Genomic DNA, 24,917 nt, shown 5'->3' on the forward strand with positions numbered 1-24,917 from the left:
TAAGTTCAAGGCCATTAGAGGAAAGCCCAGCTCTGCAAAGAATGACCAAGCATTCTGGAAACAAGGCCTTGCATGTGGCTGTGCGGGCCTGAACTGATTACACCAACAACATTACCAGTCTGATCTCATCAGATGGCAAACACTTACGCCTGGGGGGGGGAACAGCGGGTATGCGGGACATAGTGCCAGCTCCAAATGGAATTCTTATCTCAGCATCTCTCTTCACCATCAGAGTCGCTGCAGAAGATGCAACGTGCCCAAACTCTAACTTCATTAAACATGTCCATTACATCACTCAGAGGTTGTATTAGATCAGAACAGGGAGCGGACTTAATCAGAGTTCATTGGGCTAATATCGTCACACGGGCGACTCTCTCGTCTCTGTCACTTCTCGTACTTTTTCAGTCGATTTATGAGATCAGTGACATGTTAGAATATCTGATACGATATCGAATTTTACAAAAAGGTGTCCTACTATATTTGTTTTTGTTATTAACATGAGATGTGATGCAAAATGCACCCAAATAGGCAAAAAGACATTGAGAAATAACACCGACATTATGAGGTCCTTGTGGGATGAATTAACTGTGATTTGACATCGTAAACCACCACACCCTTAACCAGCTGAGCTAATCATCGTTGCCGTGGCAGGGGATTTGTGTACAAGAGCAGGGGGTTGGGTTAAAGGTCACAGTAACGGATTAGGTGTCCAAGACAGTTGGGGTTTCAGTGAGCGGTAAGTGCAGGAGTGGAGTAACACTGCACGTGTATGTCTGTGTGTGTTTGTAGACAATCCTCGAAGGAGGCTCATCCTGCATCCAGAGGGAAGCCAGGATGGAGCCCTGTGGTACCCCAGGGGCCCCCAAGCCATCTGCTGCCCCAAGGCTAATACCCCAGCAGACGTTTCAGCCTCCCCTAGATCAGCCCCGATTGAGCAGGAGGGAGGGTATTGTGTTAGGGGGGTGGAGGAGTTAGAGGATTCTTTTACCCCGGCAGGGCGCACCAGGCTTGTGGTAGGACTGACCTAGGGGTGTGGCTCTATGGGTGGTAGAGATTTTCAGCAGAAGGTGGATTAGGAGAGGCAGTGAACTGCAACTAGGCACAGAGAGCTGAGGGCATCTGGAGTGTGAAGGAGACCAACTCATCGGAAGAGGCACAAGATTTGATTCACACCGTTTCAGTCTTATCATATTTGCTTTGATCTCTTTGGGGTAAATAAGTGCCAGGCTGACAATGTCATTGCTAAAAAACGCCAACTGTATTTGTTTAATCAAGCGGGTAAAAAACAAAATAATTAAGGTAGAGTCCAAAATTTTGAGGCATTATGACAGACCACTATGTAATGAATTAATCATGCAAGTACCATTAGTGTGTGTTGTGGGATATGATAAAAAGAGTAGAATTACCATCGCATGTCCCGATCGTTTCTCATATATGGCACATTTGATTTTTCTCTTCAACTGTAACATAAGCCTCCTGTGGAGGTCCGAGGGGGAGAGATAGATGTGTGTGTGTCTAACTGTTTCTCTCATGGACAGTAACATGAGAAAGCCTATGGTACGAATGGACAAAGAGGCCAATTCTTAAAAGAGCAAGAGGGAAAAGACTAAAACAACATTTTCGCCCATCAAATTAGAAAACATGTCGTCACTGTCACTTACGACTGATGGACGCTGCAGTTGTAGAAGACAAAGTCGACACTGGCAAACTTCTTGCCCGTCTCCTTGGACTTCAGGTAAAGTTTCACCACCCGCTTGTCACCTGGATATCAGAAACAGGGAAGCAGCCAGATTAACAGTTATTCTGCTCTCTCTGAAGGCTTAAAAGAAAAAAGTCCAAGTCAAACACATTAGCAAACAATTATATTTGTATCTAAAAACTACTTTAACAGAATAAACACGGGCGTAAATTAAAACAACTTATTTGTCGATACAGAGTGACACTTCTGTATTCCACTTTTGTGCCCTTAACAGATAACACATACACAAAGACATACTGCAGCCTAGCAACACACTACTCATGTCACACCCACAGTAGGGTGGCATTAAAAATAGCAGCACCAATCAGTGTTTGGATGCCAAGGCTGATGAGAACTCATAATGGGGCATAATGGGCTCAGTTGAAGAACTACTGTGATGTTGCTTTGAGGAAACTTAGTGCTCGCTATGTGACATGTTTTCGGTGCTTTGAATGTGGATACAAAACAAGTTTTTTTATTACCATCTTTGTGGTGTGACAGAATTGGACATAAAACAGGTGCATAATCTCTGGGAAAAAAATGATGTCGATATTTTTAAACATTACGCTAAACCACACTGAAGTTGCTGCTTTGAAATGAAGTTAAGCACAAAACCAGTCTTTCAGATAAATAAAATGAAAGTGACATCAGTGCACAATGGTTGATAATGGGAATACAAAAACAGTTCTATTTTCAGTAGATAAAGCTGGACTTGTGTTTAGGCTTCAGAAAGCGAGTGTGTGGCTTTTATTGAAACTGACAAGGAATACTGAATATAGACATGCAAAGCAAATCAACTAGTAACATTACAATTCTGTTCTAAAGCTCAAGCATACTACAAGATCCTTTAGGAGGGCACACATCTGCTACATCTGATGGTGAATATACAGTACAGAATGGCATGGAAATAAGATGATAAAGAAGCCAAAGAAACCAACAAAGATGTCATCATAAAGATTTTGTGTCCACATTCTTTTAAGCATGTCACCAAAACTTGCCATAACCCTAGCCACACATCTCAGTGCGACCACCCAATGACCTCATCACTCAGTGCCCTTCCTGCCCTGACCTTTGTTTCGAGTGATTGGGGCGATGTCCCGGGCAGAAGGAGACAGGCAGAAGATGTGTCCACCCTGGATCTGTCCCTCCGTCTCCACATAGTCCTCAAAGGAGCAGTTGACCCCCGCTGACAGATCGGGCACATTGCGAGCTTGGAGGACCAGCTACGGGTGGGAGGGGGAGAGGGAGAAGGAGAGAGCAAGAGCAAGAGAATCAGTACCCAGTGCTTGATCAATGGAAGGACACGGTGTACATGGATTGTTATAAGATATGACATGAGGGTTAATGGGTGTTGGGACAGAAGGGGAGTGATACATGGGTATGTGTATGTGTGACAGTTACAGGAATAAAAGAGTGAGCGCATGTGCGTATGCATGTGTGCATCAGTCACTGGAGTGGCCATTTCGAGCAAGGTTAATGTGTACAAGTTAATGTGCAGAATGAAAGTGAGGCTAACTGTAATCAGTCAAACCTATATGATTACACCGAGGAGCCACTGATGGAACGAGACCTCGAAAAGCTCAGAGTAAGAATTACGAGGGCACGGAAAGCAGATTTCTAATTAAATCTGCTGTAAATATTCAAAAGTGTCTTTTTTGGTGTACGATTTTCCTAAATTTCCTAAAGAATCCATGACATAAGATTGCATTTATATCCCAGTGAAAACTGGGAACACTGTACACCAGATATAGAGACGCACACAGTTTCTTGCTTTGCTCATTTCTCTGTCATTCCATTATGTTGTACCAATTTGATGATAGGACGAATTCAATCATTTTACCTAAAAACTGATAGTATCTAACAAACGTCATATTAGTACAATTAATGAACAAAGCTCATTTGTCTTTAAAAAAAAAAAAAAAAAGGCACAGTGGACTCAGAAGATTTCACAGAGCTATTGAGAAGGTGAACGTTAACTATAACGTCACCTTTAAATAAACCAGCTACTTATCTGCTGAAAAATCCTCATGCATCATACAACCAGCCTAAACCATTTTGAGACGACACTAACCTTAGTTTGACATTTTGGGAAATGCCACCCCGTCTCTGTCAAATAACAGTAACTAAATCTGTCTACCGGCACCTCTAAAGCTCACTGATTATTATGTTATGTTATGCTTGCTCGTTTAGTCTGAAAACAACAACATGACATTTTAACAGCGGGTTACGTGCCAGGCCATTTCTTGGCTACACCGACAACTTTGCCTCGCTTCACCAAGTTGGAGTGGGACACACAACCTTACACTTTTTTTTTTTTTTTTATACCAGTGAAGACATAAATCTAATGTTTAGGAGGTTTTTGAGTTCTGGCCATTTTACAGTCTTTCTGCTCAAGTAAGATATCCGTGTGCACTGAAACAGGAAGACATACCTGGACTTCAGACATCGTGACAGAAATATTTCTCGGCTGAACAGTTAGCTCCACACACTGTCTCTGGTCAGAGGCAAACCTCTGAGGCTCTCCTGCCCGCTCACAGTGGTCCTTACGTGAACATCTGGGAAACAGCAAGACAAGAAGCGAAAGATTAAAAAAGATGAAAAATGTATAGTAATTACAAGAAGAAAGGTAAGGAGAACGGGGTAAAGGAAAATGAGCTTGACAAGAGGTGAGAGGAGGATAAAGGCAACAGTGGACACAAGAAACTGTTAAACTAATATGACAATCATATTAAGATGATAAACACGCACAGTCGTCACAGTCACACAGAAACGGGAGCAATAATAAAAGACGAATAGGCTAATAGCTTCCCCCAGCCATTACTGTAGGGCTTTAGATCATTACCTTATTGGTCCTGACATTTGTGCAAGAACTGCCAAGCTACAAGACCAGTCAGCTCGCCTCATCTTTTCACTTTACAGGCCCACCCAATTCACAATTCTCAGGACATGTACAGGCGATCGTTAAAGTTTCCCTGAACACTAAAAAATGATGCAATTTCCTACCAGATGCATATCAAAGGGGTCAGCAATTTCACCCACGCTTATTAAAAGCCAACTGATCGTGCTAAAAATCAGCATTCAGCCCCGTATCGTAGTGGCTTTACTATAAGCAATTCATAATGCATTAGCTATCACTTTCACCTTCCCGCTAACAACATCTGGTCCCAGCAGTGAGAAGAAAATGCTGATGCAGCGTACTGCAAGTCCTTAACAATAATAGAGAGCCAGGAAAAATGCTAACTGCTTCCTTCATACAGCGGTGCCCCCATTCCCTCATTTAGTTAGCCTTCACTCACGGTCGGGAAGAAAAAGCTGTCACCAAGCACCCACCTGAGAGTCCCTGACATACAAACACTGTAAGGCATTAGCAGAAAAGTAGAAAGATTTGTACACCTTTTCTTATTAGGAACCTTTTTCCCTTCTACTGCTCTTCTGGCGTGTGCGACTGTGTATTTGTGTGAATGAAGCGTTTCCCCTGTTTCAATTCCATGTGTCCAAATGGCGGGCTGTCACTGAATTCAGTCCATCATGACTGTATGTGTAATTTCAAATGTGTGATAGTCTCCTGAAATGGGTAAAAACAAGTAGTTTGTGTATGTGCTTGTGCATGCCTTGAGGAGAGACGGTTTGGTGATATGTACTATAAGTTTAATTAACGTACTAAGAGATGGCATTACGCCAAAAGTGCTTGAGGCAATCAAAATGTGGTTTAACATGCTGTCACCTCTCAATAACATGCAACTGTTCTCGCCTTACAGTGTGTGCACACAAACCCTTCAGTCAAACAGAAAGAATGACGAGATTGCAGGTAAACAGTGTTAAAATGTATCACTACACTCTTATGAGGGCTAAGCTCAATTTTCCGACTGCAAATCCCTCTATTACATATCTAACCTTAAACAGTAATCTTATAGCAAACAAGACTTAATCCAAAAACCAAAGACTGACAATGTAAGAGACTAATTCTAAAATCTGTAAAATCTGTTCTTGCAAACGTCTGCAGGTGTACAATACCATGCTCAAACACACAAAACTGGCTAAATAACACTGAGAAAAATAGTTCTGATAATGTAAGCTCTCATGTTCTGTTAGTATTTATTGGAAGCATGCAGCAGCTGTAAAATTTAAATTTCCTCTTGAGTGATAATTAAAGGACTAATTTATACTTGTTAGAAGAATTTTATTAAATCTATAACAAACATTTACAAAAGAGCTGTTTCGGAGATTAGGATGTCATCACAATTTGTTGGGTAAAAGCCTACTAAGTATAATATAAAACTTTTCAGGTTGTTGCTTCCATTCCCAACATGATGTTCTGAACTAAAACAGCCAAACACTGCTTTCGCTGCTATCTACAGTGTAATGCAATAGGCTACATATGAAGTGCACCAGGATGGAGTATGTTAATACGTGCAGCACTTACACATTGTGAAGAACACACCATCCACAGTGAGGGTCTCTGGAGCCCAAACACTCCCCGCAAGTGGTGTACTGCTCACAGCTCTCTACTGGAACTCTCACCACCTACGGAGAGAGAGGAAGCAGGGAAGAGAGACAAGAGATATAGAGCAGGGAGGCAATTAGTGTCTTCACAATCAAACTCATAAAATGAAGAGTATATTCAGCCGGATGGAGGTAAGAATTTGACAGCTTATCAGACTCCTATTTAAAACATGCAATCAGCAAACAGTTAGTGTGTGTTTGTCTCAGTGTGTGTGTTCCTGAGAGAGACTAAGTGCTGGTCGGTGAGAGGTGTATATGTGTGGGTCTTTGTGCTTATATGTGCTGTGGTGAACCATTTCAGCAATGTGTGACAGCCTCCAGTCAAGCATGTACAGGAGAGGCCTCGCAATGCATCATGGGACAGCTGAAAGGTGAACATGATAAAAGTGCTGTGATTGACAGGTGACCTCAAAAACCAACAGGAGGCAGAGAACCAGAAGGACAGACCCAGTGTGTGTGTGTGTGTGTGTGTGTGTGTGTGTGTGTGTGTGTGTGTGTGTGTGTGTGTGTGTGTGTGTGTGTGTGTGTGTGTGTGTGTGTGCACGCGCATGTACGAGGGAAATCTGTACAAAGCCTGTGCAACAAAGCCTTAGTGCATCAATGTGACATTACTCGCGCTGTGTGTTTGTGTGTCTGTGTGTGTGTATGTACAAGTGTGATGATAGTCTGCAGATGTTGCCTACGAAACCAGATTAAGTGTGCAAGTTTAGCCCTCCACTTCAGTTAAAGGTGACGACAGATTGTTCACAACACGGTCCCAGTGAACGTGAAAGAATGTGTGTGTTTCAAGATATTAACAGGTTGAGCTTGTTCAAGAGTGTGACACACCCCGAAAGCAAATGCTGAGAAAGTTAGTGGGCAACAAAGTAAGCGTGTGTGTTTGTATCTGTCGCAAGTGTCAGCGCCACATCCAACTTTTCTTCACCAGTGGGCCCCCGAGTTGATGATTTGCTGGAAGCCCATTTCATGATGTGTGTGCGTGTGTGTACGTGTATCAAGTTGCCACTGCAGACTGGTTCTAAATCATGTAGCATAGAGAGGGCCAGCTGATCACTAAGTAAAAGCATTTAACAATCTTTCCCCTGGGTAACACTTTCACATCACACAGACAGATTTAACCATGAGAACCTCATCCAAGTGGTATGTGGAGGGACTAAAGTGGTGTCTTTTTTATGAGGTAGGGATTTGGGGGGGGTTGGGGGGCAAAACGATAAGAGAAAAGAAAAACACGGAAGAGAAAAGAGCAGAGGCCTGAGGCTTAAGATAAAGGTGGTTAGCAGCAGGACGGAAAACAGGTGGACAAAGGAATAGAGGACTGAAATATTAAACTGGGGCCAGGATTCCTCTGCAAGCTGAAAGTACAACTGAGATATGAGATAGATGTGACATGATGGAACTAATTTCTGCTTCGAATGCCTTGCGGCAAACTGGCTTTGGGGCTTTGTGAAGGCTCACAGGACAGAAAAACAAAAACACTTGACACTATACGGTATCATAGCACTTTCTATCCTCTAGTTCTTTCTATCCTGAGTGCATATCTATTTGTTTACACTATATGATTCTTGTGCCTATATCACTGTTTGTAGCCATCATCCTTCCCAGAGCACCTCATCTATTAGTCAATGTAGACCTCAGTACAGTAGATGAAATGACGCAAACAAGATATGGTGCTGGACTGTAAGGCAAACGAGGAATTTGGTAATCTACTGGAAGTGCTGGCTGCATGGATGAGAAGTCAAAGAGAAGTCTAATGGAAGACAGTGCGAATTGGCAAGGACATTTTGCTGAGTAGATGGGATATGGTGGCAGACGCCTGCTATGTGTCATTGTCAAATTGAGTGTGAGTCTAGTTTTCATCTGAAAGGAGAGTTGAAAGAAGGATGGAACAGGGGACTGGGTCTTTTGGTGTCTTTGATAATAAAAGAATGACAGAGGGGGAAAGGAGTGTGAATGAATTAAGAGATGATGGATAGAAGGGGAGAAAAGCAGCTTGAGTTTAGGATATGTGATTGGACACCTTATAGGATGTCTCTATGACTCAACAAAAAAAATAGAAAATCGAAAGGAAAGAATTATATGTTCCACGTATCATCACATATACCAGCCAATTCCTCCACTCACCGTAATTCACCGTGACTCTGATTAAGGACAATGATCCACATAAGTCATACTAACACTACGGGTCCTTGGTGAGCTAGCATAATCTTATCATGGCCTTGTGTAATGATAGGTATGACCTATCATTCCTGCAGTAGCAGTGGTGAAGACACTGTGGGCTCAGCTGAGTGGTAGTGACTCAAATCTTAGGGAAGAAATCAAGAAACTGGAGTGGTTGTTTTCTCCAGTGTGTAAATAAAATGCTTTCCAATAGCTGTGAAAGTATGTGTATGACGTATGATACAAGAAGATACAATAAAAAAATAAATAAAAAGAGGTCAGTTTCTCCCTCTGTTAGGAATACAGGCACACACACACTTATCCTCACTGTCTCCCTCTTCCTATCTCTCTTGATGGCTCTTTTAATGAAAGCCAATTCCTGACAGCGCGCCACATTACTCCTTTAAATGACCTTATAAACCAAGCCCGCCATCTCCTCTCTCTTGACTTCTCCTTATTTACAATAGCATCCACTGCTGTAACTCAATTCTCCTTTTCTTGCTCCTACTTCCTCTGTTGTCAACCTTCTACCCTGACCACATCACAATGCCATGACATCTCCTTTCAGCTATAAACTTTCCACCTTTCCCCTTCAATCTGTTTTTACAGAGCGCTATCACCTGCTTTTAAACGTCCAGCTAACAGGCTTTGTGACGGTCACCCCCAAAACCCAGAGGAACTGTAAAGCTTTCAGCGCAGCTTTTCATTGGTTGTAAACTGTAAAGACATAAAAGGATCGGCCTTGTTGCGGCTTCTTCTCTTTTTTTTAAAAAAAAAACATTCAAACACAGAGAGAGGCTGGAGAAGAAGAGAGAAGGAGGGGGTGTAGCTGTAGATGTCTGCAAGAAAAGAGACTGGGTTATACTGTCAGGGAGCCAAGAAGAAGAAATCACTGCTTGTTTTCAGTTATTTTTAGATAAATACTTGAGACTGCATCATAATTTGGCAAAGCTTGTGCCTCACTATAGAACCACCACCAAATCTCTTGTGCTTAACACTACTTAAAATGGCTGTAATGCTGTAATTCAGCCAACAGTAGAAAGTACTGAAATTTGATTCTTACAGGAAAGCCTCAAAAGGTTAGCTTGAAGGACATCACTGGGTCAATTTTCCACAGATACTTCTTACATGCACACAGTTTTTATCAAAGCAACAATAAAAATCTCAAACACATGGCTTTTTATTGCTTCTCTACTTTCATCTAAACTTTGTTCTGTGATCTTTACACAAAAAATAACTACACAACATTTTCCTTGAAGTTTTTTTTCCCTTTGCCAACATCTTGGGGGCAGAGATGGGGAAGCAAGGGAGAAAGAAAACAGCAAGATGAGTAGGGTCAGCTCCTCGTCATCATTCCTCTGTGACTTCTTTTCTCTAAGCTGACATTAACCACACCTGCATTCTTTCAATAACCGTCAATCAGCGTGCACTCTCTCCCGGCTTAATCTGTGCTGGCAGTGAATAGCCGTGTGCAACAATGAAATCAATACCCATCCACACAGCCACTAAACACTCCAGGAGGACACAGAAATAGAAACAAAGACAGATACAACTATTTGTTAGGGTAAAACTTCACTAAACACATTGTGGCTGTCATTACTTTGCAGTGACAGTAACTGGTGTTGTCATCTTCTGCTTTGGCAACAGTGTATCATCCCGGCAACATTAGAAATTGGAGTGCTGAACTCCCAGTATATCCATGCAAGTGAGCCAGTTCTTCAAGTGCTAGAATACCAGGTCAGGAGAGCAAGTGCGTGTACATGAGGGCGGGGGGGTCGTATCAAAGGCTGGGTTAGCATGTGTGCATTGACTGGATTGTAAGGGGCTTACAAGATCAATGGCAAGCAAGACTAGGCTTGATGTGTTGACTGATTGGAGATAAGCAGGAAAGCAAACAAGACTGGCACAGTATGGCGCTGACAAGAAAGGAGAGATGCTGTAGATGGCTAAGAAATGCCAAAGTGAAAGAAACAAAATGCAAGAAGCAACAATCGCGGTGTCCCATCAGAAACTTATCTGCTGTCACATTGTTTACTGATAGATGTCGAAATACTACATAACTGTTAGAATTCAGTGATGTAGCAATACAAAGAGCCAAGGCGATAAACAAGTTTAAGCCTTTATGTATGGCAAGAAAGCTGTAATTTTTCTCTCAGAACAGTATTTTTGCACTTAGCACCCTTTGACTCATTCCCCTCTATCTATTGTTTCTTTTATATTGTGCTTTATGTGCCGTTTCTTGTTTCTGAACAGTTCGACTTCTCTTTCACCCTCATTCTTTATTTCTTTCACTGGATTTTGTTTTCTCTCTTCTGAAACACAGTGGCGATTTTGTCATCTATATCCTGATGAAAACAAGAAGCAGGCCTACATAACTATATATTTATTTGCCATTTGCATTTGTTTATGTTGTGAATTCAAGGCCAATTAGGATGACAGCTAAAATCCAAACTATCCTACAAGGCATTTGTGTTAATTCTGAAGTCAGTGCAACAGTAAATCATCAATATGAAATTTTGAACAAACAAAACAAAAGTGAGAAAAAGAAGAAAAAAAAACTTTTAAGATCTGGGAACCAATCTCTCTCCATCAACACCTTCATCACATGGACTTTCCCATCAGCTCTTCTAAAAGGAGCTATTCTCAACAATAAGTCAATATACTCTCAGTCTTTGTGTATCCATTTGTCCATTACACTCTGTCCCTTTGGTGAGAAGGAGCCCGACAGAAAGAGAGGAGACAGAAGAACGAAGCGGGATGAGGGAGTAAGTGGGGGGGAAAAATAGAGACGAAGACAAAGCATGAGACAGAGATTGAAAAACTGTAGAAAACAAAGACTGTAGAGGGAGAAAAAGAGGTAAATGTGACCGGCTAAGGTAGACAGGCCTAGGGGTCTTCTAATTAAGTGAGGATGGGAGAGGCCGTCTGCCTGGTAAATGACTCTGTCACTTTAGTAAATGGACTTGGTGAGGAGTGAGGAGCCACACAGCTGGCATTTCCATTAGCACTGCCAAGCAACCCACCACCATATACACAGAGAGAGAAGCAGAGAAGAGGAAGAGGGAGGCAAAAAAGGGGGGACAAATGCTGCTTTTCTTTATTTGCGCTCACAAGAGCTGCTGTGTGGAAGTCATGCCTGGGAGGTGTATAACAGATAGTGTTTTTGTGGAGAGAGAACCTAATTTTGCCTGATTAGCTTTGCCTTCATATGGAACCCGTCATTCAAAATTAGTTACGGATATATATTTATAAAAAGCTACAGAAGTCCAAAGACGTGTTCAGATGTTTTTTTTTTTTTTTTTGGGGGGGGGGGGGGGGGGGGGGGTTTCAGATCAATAATATATTTACACAAAGTACTGAAAACATTATGTATGGTGTAGGTGAGGGAAATGCCAAGGCAGTGTGGAGGAAGCAGCATACACGACTCCCACTCACTATTGGCAAATACACAGGACTAATAAGTGTGCTATTTGCACATCAGCTGAATCAAATGCCACAAAAATTACTCACTAGCAGGCTGCCAAGTTAAAGACATGTTGGAAATTTGCATTCTCACATGCACCTCAGCTGGATAACATTTAGAGAAGTTCAGGTGTGTGTAGCGCATGCGCAACAGTTTGTGATTCAAGTGAGAAACAAGTAAGTCACAAATGCAAAATGTACAGAATTTTCTATTTGAAGACACTGCAACAGTACGTACAAGCCAAGTAGTATTCCTTAAGGCAAGTGCAGTGATCTTCACAGGTCCAATTTGGTTTCACACATTTTTACTGAGAACTAGAGATTTCTCTCTTTCCCTTAAAAGATATGTTTGCCAAAAATGCAAATGAGTTGAAGTGAAATAAAACAATCAGTACTTACAGCCCCGCTTATTGTGTGCAAATGTCTTTCTAGTTCCATTTATCAGCGTCGTATTCTTTCCTGTTGTAATTTATGACAGTAAAACCAGAAAGAAAACGTGCTTTTCTGCTTTTCCACTCAGCTTTCCCCCATTTGATACTTTATAACCGGGGTCTGACGAGGCCTGCTGTGCATGAATCTGAAAAGAAATTTGACTCAAATTCAAAACAATTCCCTGTGCTGTCATGCATGAGCGACATTTCATTGTTCTACTCAGTGTGACTTCTGGTTAATGCATGAAACTGAGTAGTATAGTGTGCCACTAGGAGCAGCACCATTGGCTATACCAGCTGTTGATTGGCCTCGTTCCAATCAGTCAGGGCCATATCCCTACACCCAATCACTGTGAAGCAACAGGAGAACCGACTGTACGGCCGATTGATAGTGATTGAGAAGGAAGGCGAGGAGGGGGAGAAGCCATTAACCTCCCTATCCATCTCACCCTCTTTTCTAACCATATCAGTCGCTCTATCACACCATCCTTTGGGAAAAGATGGCAAAGTATAACGGAGAAAGATGAGAGAAAGACAGAGCTATCTAGTAGCAAGTTAGACTTCCATTAGGGCTGATAGCATCACACACAAGACAAGTGTCCGAGCACACTTTCTGATGAGGCGCGCACACATTCAAGAATATTGCAGGGATTTAAAAAAAGAAATGCAACAGTGAATGATCTGATATGAACAAGGGCAGTGAGAGGAAAAGCAGGAAACACAATTAAGAGAAAAAGAGATAAGTGAGGTTAGAGACACTGAAACCATCCCCGCCTGTGTAATGATGCCATCTTGGCCAATTTTGTCTCATGTCTCTGAAGGATTTACTAATATTTCACTCAATTTTTTCCCTTCGTCAAGTCACAAAAGAGGGAACTAGAGGTGCAACAGACAATTCTCACAGTAGTTTATTTTGATTATTTTTCCCCCACAGTTAAGTCACTGGTTTGTGTAAAATATATATATTTTTTAATGTAATCAAATCACCATTCGAGCATGTCTTGATATACACTGGCCTACTGGAATATTCAACCTTATTAAGAATTTGTAGAAGCACTCAGATGATCCATCCATAAATGTAACACAATACAATGTGTTGTGTAGTTGCACAGCAGTCATTTTAATTACAGGTGTAGGTGCTTCATCCTGAGTAGAGAAAGGTGTAGTATTGGTTTGCACTCTTGTAATTGAGTGCCATATATCTGCATGGCTACATGACCAGCTTCCCTCTATTCTAGTCACTGTACTCCTTTCTCTGCCTCAATGCACCAGGTCTATTAACATTTACATAACAATGACCACATTCTTGCTTAAATTCTGTGTGTAGGACAAATTGACTAGTGACTGTGTACGTGTGCGTTTGGTATAGGATACAAGAGCTCAGGGATCAACATTAAGGCTTATACAGGACAAGTTAGATTTTTTTTTCAAGCCAGTGAAAAAGAAATTAATTTGCTCTACCATACATGTCCAAAAAAACAAAACAATTCTGTGTCTTCATATTATGTGACATGGATTACTTGGCTTTTGGTTAAATAAGAAAATGTTTAATTCAGAATATCAATGTGGAAACCAAGCCGAGTTTGTTTGTGAATAAAACTAAAGAAATAAAGCAGCACTACAAACTTGAGAAAAAAACGGTTCTCGTCCTCTCTTCATTTACTGCATGCTACACTTACTCTATGGATGATAAAACAAAGTGTCAGCCAACAATGGCTAATGTTTAAACACCACATTATGTGCTTGTTAACTTCAGGAGTTCCTCAGTCAGCCAGAGTTTGATAAATTGTGGAAAATTAATCTTGGAGCCATTTAGAACCGGCTGATTAGCTGTATGTAGTTCACTAAAATGTCAGCTTTGATTGATACAACGAGCTGCTTATTATGTATGTTGATGTCAGTTTGTGCTAATGTGTTTGCTAACGAGATTGGCAGCGAACCAGTAATATGTGAATGTAAACAGATCCACACACACACACACACAGACACACACACACACACACACACACACAGAGGGGATTGATGTCTAACAAAACTCCACGGGTAAGATGCTACTTGATGAGGCCTTCCTTGCTCAGAGAGCTAACAACACAATACAGACCATTGTTTGCTACTGTAGGGACTCAAACCAACAGCTTGTGAATGTCACAAGAACTTTGTCTGCAAGCACATCCAGTGTAGGACTGCAGATTCCTTGGAGGGATGCAAGTCTCTGTGAAATGTTGAGGGGGAAATCTCTTTCAAATACTGAATGGAGATTCAGACAATGGTGTTAGCCCACACACACAAAAATATACTCAGATCAGCCAAAACATTAAGACTGCTGACAAGTGCAATGAATACGACTGATCATCTTGTCACAATGTAATGATCCACTGGGAACCCAGGGTGCTGGCATTCATGCGTATGTTACTTTGACACGTAAAACAGCACTCAGTTGTATCAGCACCTCTCCCAGGGCAGGACGATGTTCACCATGAACACCGTAAACTGGTGGCCTGGCTTCAGAAACTTCACAGATCCCAATCCAACTGAGTATCCACAAAAGGTGCCAGAACAGATCCAGTCTGTGGAAACCTCACCCCACAATTCACAGGACCCCCAGGATCCACTACCAGAGGATACATTGCACATGCCCCACGGACTCAAGGCTGGCTTCAGTGACATGGCTCATTAATGTATGTTTAGAAATAATGTTTGAAAGCTGAGTTTCTGTCCAAATGTATAGTCATATAAAAGTAAGCAAGCTGAATCAATGTGAGTCTCTAACAATCAGAGGTGCCTCCCTGACACAACAAAGGTTGCCTCATGCATACACAAGATTTTCCTCCCCTGTATCAAGCCTTATAAGTCATTATTGCTTGTTGCCTTCTCACACTTCAAATCCAGTCCCTCATCCAACACCAGAGCAGATGAATATTCATGCTTTCAGCAATTAGCCAGCACCACACACTACAGCACCATAATATGCAAGGGCTGCCATCAAAGACGCATGGATATGTGCACCCATGCGTGTATGACACTGAAGGGCTGAGTAAAGGGTGCAAAGATGGCAAGAGCAGCATCTGTGGCATCAAATGAAGCCACAGCTTTCTACCTTTTTGGCTCCAAAACAAAAGATGAGATGATTTGAAGACGGGAAGACTTGACTGAGCCAAAACACCACAAGACAATTTCCCACAGAGGGAGATTTGCACAGAGCAGAGGCTTCAAAAAGTTTGGGTTGAGTCAAAGAGCTACATTGTTCTTCTTGAAGTGTTGAATATTTTTATGAAAAGAAGCAACAAAAAAAACTTGACCAAATCAGCAGCACTTAATGAGCCTGCTAATCTGCATCAAGTATTTTCCCGTTTTTGGTAATAGCAGTTTTTAATATGTTTATGTGCAATGTATACATGCACTGCTTAGGAGTGAATGACCGGATGTCAACTGGGAGAGACACTTTTGTACATTTGTGCATGTGAGCAATGTGATTAAAAAACAAACAACATGCACCAAGTCCATAAGAATCATACAACCCTGACTGCAGTGAGAAATAAGCTGATCTAAATTCTCTGCAATAACACACTGTCTCATCAAACACACACACACAGCAGGCCGTCCTATCCCACTGTCATATCCTCCATTGATAATAATGACAGTGATGAATATAGCTGGAACAGAGCAAGTCATAAATCACTGGGCCTCACCCCTAACTGTGACTCACCGCCTGAGCCTCCATTTGTGTGTATGTGAGTGGGTGAGGGCAGAAGGGTGGTGGAACTTGTGGTCCACGCATCAGTGGATATGTCCAGTGACACCTTAATGTGCTTGGCTTGTCTGAGGAACCCCCGCAGGCACCCAGCCACACACACACGCTCCCAGGGTGAACGCAGGGCTGTGTGTCTATCTCACTAGAAAAAAGGGGGCATGGCTATATTCCTCATGCAAACTAGTTGTGTGTTAATGTGTGTGCGTGAGTGTATCAGCATCTTTTAGCAAAAGCAGGCCCTCCTACCCACTATTCCATGTATCTATCCCACAATTTTCCACCTTTGCCTCTTTAAGAACGAGAGTATGAGCGTGTCTATCTGGCGGTGAGGGGGGCCATGGCAGCGATAGGGGGAGATCATTAAAAATATGGGAATGGGATCAGTAGAAGGCATTTGAGAGGGGAGGACTCAATTTGGGCTTAGATGGAAATATCAGAGAGTGTGTGTGTGTGTGTGTGTGTGTGTGTGTGTGTGTGTGTGTGTGTGTGTGTGTGTGTGTGTGTGTGTGTGTGTGTGTGTGTGTGTGCAAAAGTGAGGATTTAAAGAAAAAAAAAGTAGTGGTGGGGGCATGGTGGGATAGATGGAGGGCAGAGGATAAAGATGAGGGTAGGATGGAGGGTGAGAGAAGGCAATTGCCCCCTCCAGTCATTAGCGCTGGAAAGGGGTTTTAGCTATAAGGTCTGGAAGCCACAGCCCCCCATTCTGCTTAACCCAGGCCTGCTATCCATTAATGGGGATCAAACGCACAGGGAGATGAAGCTCTCTGTGTGTATGCGTGCACACACACACACACACACACACACACACACACTTGTTTACAAGACTGTGTGTGTACATAAAGTGTGTGTAACCGAGCATATGTTCTGGGTACTAGCGCCTATAAGTAACATTATGGTTTTGTGTGTGCCCTTCATGCCCTTAGCTGCTTAGACATGTGCTTTGTTCTTCTAGTATGTGTGTGCATTGGTGTGCATTTTCTACTATGTTACTTCTTTCCCCAATCATGTGCTTAATCCAAAACTTGAAAATAAGTGTCCCCTCAAAAGTATATGTGTGTTACCATTAATAAGAGCAGCACATCCCACAGCTCATGTTCCTTTCTTCTGTACTCCTATGGTCAGGATTATAGGGTGCAAGGTGTGTATACATGTCCATACTGTATGTGTTGCACTGAGTGAATCAATTTAATTCGAATGAACTTCTTTGACTACAAGTTAAGTTTCCTGAAGTAGACGAACTTGGTGTTGTATCTTTCCCCACCGTGCAGCTGGGTTTGGTGACGAGCAGCTATCGAACTGATGGATGATTGTGATGATGGGGTGTGTGTGTGCAGATGGAGCCTCACATATGTCATCACAGGTCATCTGGCTTGAACAGAGGTATCTTCAGCCAGGACACACAGGGCGGTGATATAACATACTGTTACAGTATATATTGTGCTATATACACTCATAGCACAATCTGCATTTAAAAATATTTATCTACCAAGCCCCAGCCATGGCAGTGGTTATACAGTGACCATTGATGATCCCACTGGGTGTGAAACAGACAAAGAATGTTTCCATTTTATGGCCTGACTTTGATTTAAGCCACCTACAGAATCAGTACCTCTGAAAAAGCCTCTCACAGAGCAGACCCCAGATACATCTCACCCATTTTCAATTCGACAGCCTATTTTAGGTCTATTAAATACAGACATATTCCCATCATGTACAACCCCTTTTTTTCTTTCCCCCTCCCCTCCCCTCTCGCTTTGCTTCCTTCACTCACCACACTAATGAGACAGAAGGAAAAAAAAAACCAACAACAACCAGGGAGCAGCTGGAAATGGGGAGCAGCAGAGATGCGACATGCTCTCTCTGCCTCCTCCCCAACCCCTTCCTCTCCTCACCATCATACTAGAGAAAGCCTTCACCAGAAGAACAGTGCGCGTGCACGCACACACCCCATCTGACCTATAACTCTCCCTGCACTCCCCATGTATGTAATGTCTGGCTTATTAGCAAGCCATCATGGTGGCGATGTTTGTAGCTGGTGTGAATGTGTGTTGGTGTGCAATGAAATCCAGTGTGGATGATTTGTGTGAGTACAGAGAATGAGTGTAGAGTTGGTAGGAATGTCAAAATATGCACAAGGGAAGTGTGTTCTGGACATTTAGTAACAGGCTGCTCTACAGGAACTATTCAAACATGCAACACAACAAAAATAAATGTTAGTATTTATGAGTATGTACCTTTGGCAAATACTGAATAGTCAGGTGCAGGATATGGAGAATTTTGAACTCTTACATGTATCATAAGTAAGAGTTTTAAAAAGTATGTTGTCCCAGCAGACTATGTCAAAAAAGTATTGCAATGGCAACATGTCTGCTGGGACTGAATGTGTGTCCTAGTGTATTTGTTGGACATGAACTCACCTGTCTGTCAGTCAAAGTGTAGATGTACTGCTGGTCTGGGCTGAACAGCATGTCTCTCAGTAAGGGACTTCCTCCTTCACTTACGGTCACCTTCTCGTACAGCACTGCTGGACGGCTGGCATTTATGGAGTTAACCAAGATCTGCAAAAAAGAAACACACGGGAAAACTCATTTGGATATGAAAACAATAAAAAGATGATGCAGAAAAGTGATGTACATGAATACAGCAATAATATCAGACAGCAGCTGCTTAAAAACCCCCGTGCTTTTACAGTAGAAACCCTTGAAGCTAAATAAAAATAACTTGTTGCTTGTAGAGAAATGATGCAGCGTTAATCCAAGTGGAACATTGATGCACAATAAAAATAAACACATGCTTAATTCCTCTAGATTTGCTGCACGAATAAAGGAAATAAAATGGTGACAAATTTATCTTCATTTTCACATCTCCCTTTAAATATCCATGCTAAATAAATAAATAAATAAATAAATAAATAATGTACACTCAAGCTGCACTTTTTTCTACAAACCAAAGTTCAAAAACACTAAAGTGTCTATGGATGTTGTTCCAGCTGGTGAAATAAGCTGATTTCACTTCAACTGTAACAGGTGGCAGTTATTATAAGGTGGGAGGCATGAAATTATCAAAATTTTGGAAAAAGGTTGAGAGCACCTGTTCTACAGAGCTATGTAAACGGCTTAATTGAAAGGTTATGTTAATAGCAGTATTGAGTCTCGTATAATTATTGCGAACACAGATGTGATTACAGAGGTAGATGCATGGAAGGGAACAATATTGACAGGATGGTGCTGTTATCATGACTATAGAAATCTTTTGTTCAGCACCTGGGAGGAATAAACTTTAAAAATTATAAGCAAAAAATAAAAAAAGTTAAGTATGAAAACAGTGTGGTCCTGTATAATGATAGAAAGCATAACAGTGAGTCACATCTCTGCATGTGAACAACAACCTGATCACCCAAAGCACCTGTAGACAAATATAATACAGAGCAACCAAGTCAGCACGTGCACAAACATGCACGTGAACGGATGCTCAAATTTTTCTTTGTGAGTTTTGGCAAATAATTTGCCAAGATATGGAAAGTAATGGAGCAGATACAAGATAGGAGATTGGCTTGCTGGCGTGGCTGTGAGCCAAAGTCATCTCAGCAGCAAATGAAAAGTACAAAGCAGCGGGGGGGAGGGCAAGTATCAGCTCTCCATTACCGAGCTTTGTCGACTCGCACTGCTATCAGCCCACAGTGACAAGGGTAGGACAGCGGGCAATGACTAGCTGGAAAATGATACCAAATTCACACACTGACAAATAGGTTCACATCCAGATAGATGAAAGAATGATAAGATGACAACCCACACACCAAGTGATAGATATGCAAGCACTAGTTTGATTGAGATATATATATGCACACACACAGACACACACACAGGAAAAAGAAACATGTGGGTGAACAATGAACACACTTTGTGATAAAAAAAAAAATTATTTACAGTTTTGCCAAAAGAAACCAAGGGCAACAATCCCATTATCGCTCTCTGCTGTGTGCGTGTACATGTGTGTATGAGTGTGTGTGCCAAAGAGAAGGGGAGAGAGAGATAGTGAGATAGAGTGAAAGAAAGAGCTCATAAGGCTGTGATAAAGCTCTGGAGATGAGAGGAAATATGGATGTTATTATCTAGATAATAGGCCCGTAAACAAAGGATACATTTCATTCACGGATGGTTCGCATCTAGACGAGTTTGCACACGCACACAAACACACATACCAGCACATAAGGCAACACAATTTTTAAGTGCAGACAACCAGAATAAAGAAAAATAGCTGCTGATGCACACAGAGGTGAAAGAATAGCTTTTGTTCTGTGGCCTCTATGTATCTTTTTTCCCACTCCCTTAAAAAAAAAATGAGACATTTCCATTGGCAGCCATATCTATCTCTGGATCCGGCACCCAAGTCCAGTTCACTGGCTAATGACCAGTCTGAGCCTACACTGGTTTTGCACACACAAATGCAATATACCACAGAGAATGTAAGTCTGTCTTTCTGACAGCCTTCCTATCTTCTGTTTGCATCCATCTGCTTGTCAGTCTGTCCAAAATCCAGCCTGCAAAATCCCCAAGTTAAAAACCAGTCTCTTTGCTGGTTTTAATATCAGCTTAGAAACAGGGACTGAAACATTGAATCTGACAAATAACACCTTTTCCCCCCTCATCTTTGTTCTGCTCAGGTTTTCCCTCTCTCAGGATGCAGTTCATCTACAGTGCCAACATAAAAAAAAATAGTGTGCAGAGAGAAACAACGGTGAGAAAGATAGAAAACAGAAGAGTGGGTGAGTGTGAGTGGGCGACTTGCAGGGGGGGGGGAGAGAAAAAAAAGGTAATAAATCATTTCAAATCAATTCATTCCACAAGTGCAGAGGGCGAGGCTGCCCAGAGTTACAGGAAGAGAACAAAAGACTATGGAATATATAAGCTGAACAGATGGTTGGAGGAATGGATAGATGGATGGGATACTTAAAGAAGATCTAATTCAATCAAACTGAGCTGCTCTGTCTGGAATTCGAGGTTACGCTCTAATAACAAGGTTAACATGGCAGGGTCTGTGCATTTAGAAGGGTTTAAAGCTAATACAAGGGCTAAGTGTGTACAAATACGTGTGAAGATTCCTGTGTGGGTGTCCAAGCTCAACGCCAGCGCGCATACGGCTTGATTTTCAATTGATCTACAAGCATTTGTAGAGTGATAACATGTAAAGATGTTTTCTTACACATATATAAAAATCACAGATTTATGTTTGCATCAGCTTGCATGCACAGCTCTTTGTGTGTGCCTATAAGCTAAGTCAAGAAATCAATGCAATTGTCAGTAATCAAGCGGGAAGCTGTTGCTGTCTGATTGTGTCCTCTGTATTGCTTAGCTTACCATTAAGTCCTTGATGGATGAATCTACAGAATGATGCTGTGCTTGTATTTTCAAAACAAGCCCCATCTCTACTCTCTACATGTATAATGTAACGTTAATAGACTTTAAACACATTAAAGACACTGTCTTAAGCAACGGTGAGGGAAAGCAGTAAGAGGAGACAGTAGAGAGAGGAAATGATGCGGCACAAACGCTGCTGGAAATGAACCTTAGTCTTTGTCTTTCTGTGGTTCTGACGTAAACAGTCTATAACCTGACATTTCATAACTTTCTTAAGTGCTATTCAGAGTACCTCCATGACCAAAATAGGCATTCCTTCCTGTAGTGATAATGTTTTGTCAGCTAAAATAAAACTGAGAATACATAGAAGTGAAGAAAAGATGTTTTTACTACATCTGTGCCATCTGTGGAAGAAAAGAAAGAAAAGAAAGGAAAACAGTGGTTTTACAACACAGAAAACAAATCTGAAATCTAATATTTAAAACATTAAATAAGAGACAACTTAAACGTCTAGTGTATCCATAAATTTCTAACTTTCCCCACAAACCCTGATACTTCTCCTCCGGCAACGTGTCGCTTGATATTCAAAAATCATGCATAATCCCTGTATCAGAAAATGAGATTGTAACCAAATAAACCAACAATTTACCAGCTCCACCCTGAAACATTCCAAACAACCACCTATCTCATCATCCTGCAACATCTAATATCCATTTTTTTTCCTGTTCTATGAGCATTAACATCTCTTTCAACCTGCCAATCCATCCAAAAGCCCCTAATGCTGGGTTTATCTGTGCCAGGCAGGCCTGGTTTGCTCTGATAGATAAATGGGATAGCTAGCTGGTGATAAGGAAGGTGGGGGTATGAGGGTAAAGAAGCTGGATGATAAGACAGTAGCACGTCAATGAGAATGATGCCTGTCATTGGCTCAAGTGACAACTGATGAAGCTAGTGTACATAAGAGATGTAAAGATTCAGAAAGAGGCAGACACCATATTCTATTGTGTACAGAATAAAATGCAGAAAGAGACTAAGAAAGGCTGCAAGAAGCAGGGGAGTAAAGATGGGTGGAGGAGAAGAGGCACAAATTTTCATATAAGCATCTGTCTTAAACTGTCGCTTTAAGTATTAAGTCTGACTACAAGGGAGAAGGAAATCACTTAAAAAGAAGGCAAAAAAGGACATCAAATGCCTCAAGACTGTAATTAGCATCACAAGGAGTGGAACTAAACAGACTGGTCCAGGTGTTCCCAGGTCTGTCTGAGAGTTGTAACACTTCAGCAAGACCACGGACTCTGGATAATGGCTTTGACATTTCAGAGCAGATTCGGAGAAGTGAGTGAACATAAAGCTTGGCTCACTAATAGCATGAAGCCGCACACAAACCACACCGCCACAGACACCACATCTAAAGAAGGGTAAACTTGGCATAACTAGGTCCATGCATTCATACATAATGGCTGCAAGCCCCACATTCCTGACTTTGATGTGATGTGGGCCCCCAAGTGAATGTGCATGTGTGTGTTTATGGGGCCCCACCGAAGTAGGCCCTCTACAGAACAAAGGGAAATGAAAGAAAGTGTTAAATGGGTGAGGAACCGAACAAAAGATTGGTATGCACCCACAATCCCTGGACAGGGGTGTGATAAAGAGGTTGAAGAGCAAACAAGAGACTTGTGCACCTCAGTGATTCTGTATTCTTGGCTAGCAAGCTCATTTTACAGCCTACCCTACCACACAATACAAAGCAACTGTGCCTCATTTAATTTCCCACTCAGCCAAATTAACTAATACAATAGCCCAACCACAATTTACTGGGTTTGATGGACACTAGAGTAACCTAATGCCCGCTTCTTGCAAACACCTCTCAAATCTTTTTCCCTTCTTTCAGCACTTTTGTTTCTCCGAGTGGGGGCTTTCAGATAAAGACCTGGAATCACTCACTTCCTATCGCGTAGTGAGCTTGGCAGAACTTGAGCGCAGCACGACACAAAACAAATATATCTGTTGTTCTCGAGTGGCAGCAGTCATCAGAAAACACACAATTTACTCCTTGATGCGTGTGTGTCTGTGTGCATGTGTGTTTAATGGACTATTGTAATGTTTTCTGTTTCAGAAACAGCAGGAGGATGTTGGCCCTAAGGAAGCACTGGACCCTCTAAACTGTACACTCAAAACAAAAACATCTATACTGGGTTACTGGGAAGCAGTACACTCTATTGTATTTTAGTTACCATGCATTGTTAGAGAAAACAGAGCATCCATTCAGTGTGTACAAATGGTTTCAATGGAATAAACAGTTTTATCTTCCCCCAAAAAATAAAATAAAACAAAACCCTTCTGGGGATTTAGTTATGTGTGTATGGCCGACTGTGAAGTAGTATGAAGCTGGGAGCAGATGGAACATTACACATGAGTGACTGATGGCCCTGATGCTTCTATGGGACAAATACCACTTCACCACACACAGACACACACATATACATACACACCATAGGCAGCCAACACACATAGGAGCCCTGAGCAAACCTTTACCATATGTGGGTCAGACAGTCATACCAAACAGCCTTTTCTTTAAGAGAACCAAGACAGACAAAGAGCTATGGTGACAATGATGGAGGTGGTGTACCCTCAAACACATGTACAGACACACACGAGCTCTGTGTGTTTGCTATCATAACACTGTATGTCTGGAACGGCTTATTTTAAGGTCTGGGAGGGAGAGCAGACACAAACATGGGTTTTTATTCAAAAAGAAGCTTTATTAGTGCAGAATGATTAAACAATGTTATTTGTATTTGCAGGAGAGTTAGTAAAAGGAAGTCTTACTCGCTTCTGGATATTACTTATTCATGTAGGTTTATTTATATAGATAGACAGTACAAGCACCCAAAAGGCTTAACAACCTAGATTAAGGGAAAGAAAAGGCAACGAAGGCAGTGTGCGTCAAAAATGCAATAACTAGCTGCAGCTCCCAGACAAAAACACACACTCCCACACTTCACTAGTACGCCAGCAATTCTTCCACACACCACCACACCCTAGCACAGGTTTCCTACCCAGTTTCAATTTCCATTTAAAAAGTCCCAGACTAGATTTTTCATGGCCACATTTGTGAGTGAGTACACAGTGCTAGATGTTTATTATGTAAAAAGTTTTAAAATCTATACTATGTGGGCTATTATGTTGTCAAATATCAGCCAGAACACTAGTTGAACGGACTATCCCTCACATAAAGCAATTAACTTTAAACCCCAGATGGCAGATCTGTGTAGGCGTTTTCACTCAGTTGCATGCCATGACTCCTTGCCTTCTCCCTAGAAAAACCACTAACTGTATGATCAGTTTATATTTACAAATCCTACATTTTACATTTTGGGAAAAAAAACAATAGGCACAGCAGTCTGGGAACAAAATCTTTAACACATTTTGTTTTTAACAGACCTCAAAATAACTCAAATGAAATTCTATACTTTGGAACCTTGTTAGCAACAATAAATCACACATCGTCAAATCTC

At 41.7% G+C, this 24,917-nt stretch overlaps 1 protein-coding gene across 4 annotated transcripts in view; it reads right to left on the reverse strand.

Moving 5' to 3' along the window:
• Positions 1-24,917, reverse strand: part of plxna1b (plexin A1b) — a 181,207-nt gene that overhangs the window by 74,254 nt on the left and 82,036 nt on the right. For all 4 annotated transcript variants that reach the window (XM_006784514.3, XM_006784512.3, XM_006784513.3 and 1 more), the window contains exons 4-8: positions 18,460-18,600; positions 6,162-6,262; positions 4,170-4,293; positions 2,808-2,961; positions 1,662-1,761 (exon numbers count right to left, since the gene is read on the reverse strand). In XM_006784514.3, the coding sequence (XP_006784577.1) occupies positions 1,662-1,761; positions 2,808-2,961; positions 4,170-4,293; positions 6,162-6,262; positions 18,460-18,600 (620 nt within the window). The remainder of the gene's footprint in view (positions 1-1,661; positions 1,762-2,807; positions 2,962-4,169; positions 4,294-6,161; positions 6,263-18,459; positions 18,601-24,917) is intronic.

The sequence above is a fragment of the Neolamprologus brichardi genome, chromosome 5 (genome assembly GCF_056152115.1).
Source record: "Neolamprologus brichardi isolate AB-2024 chromosome 5, ASM5615211v1, whole genome shotgun sequence".
Classification (NCBI taxonomy): Eukaryota; Metazoa; Chordata; class Actinopteri; order Cichliformes; family Cichlidae; genus Neolamprologus; species Neolamprologus brichardi.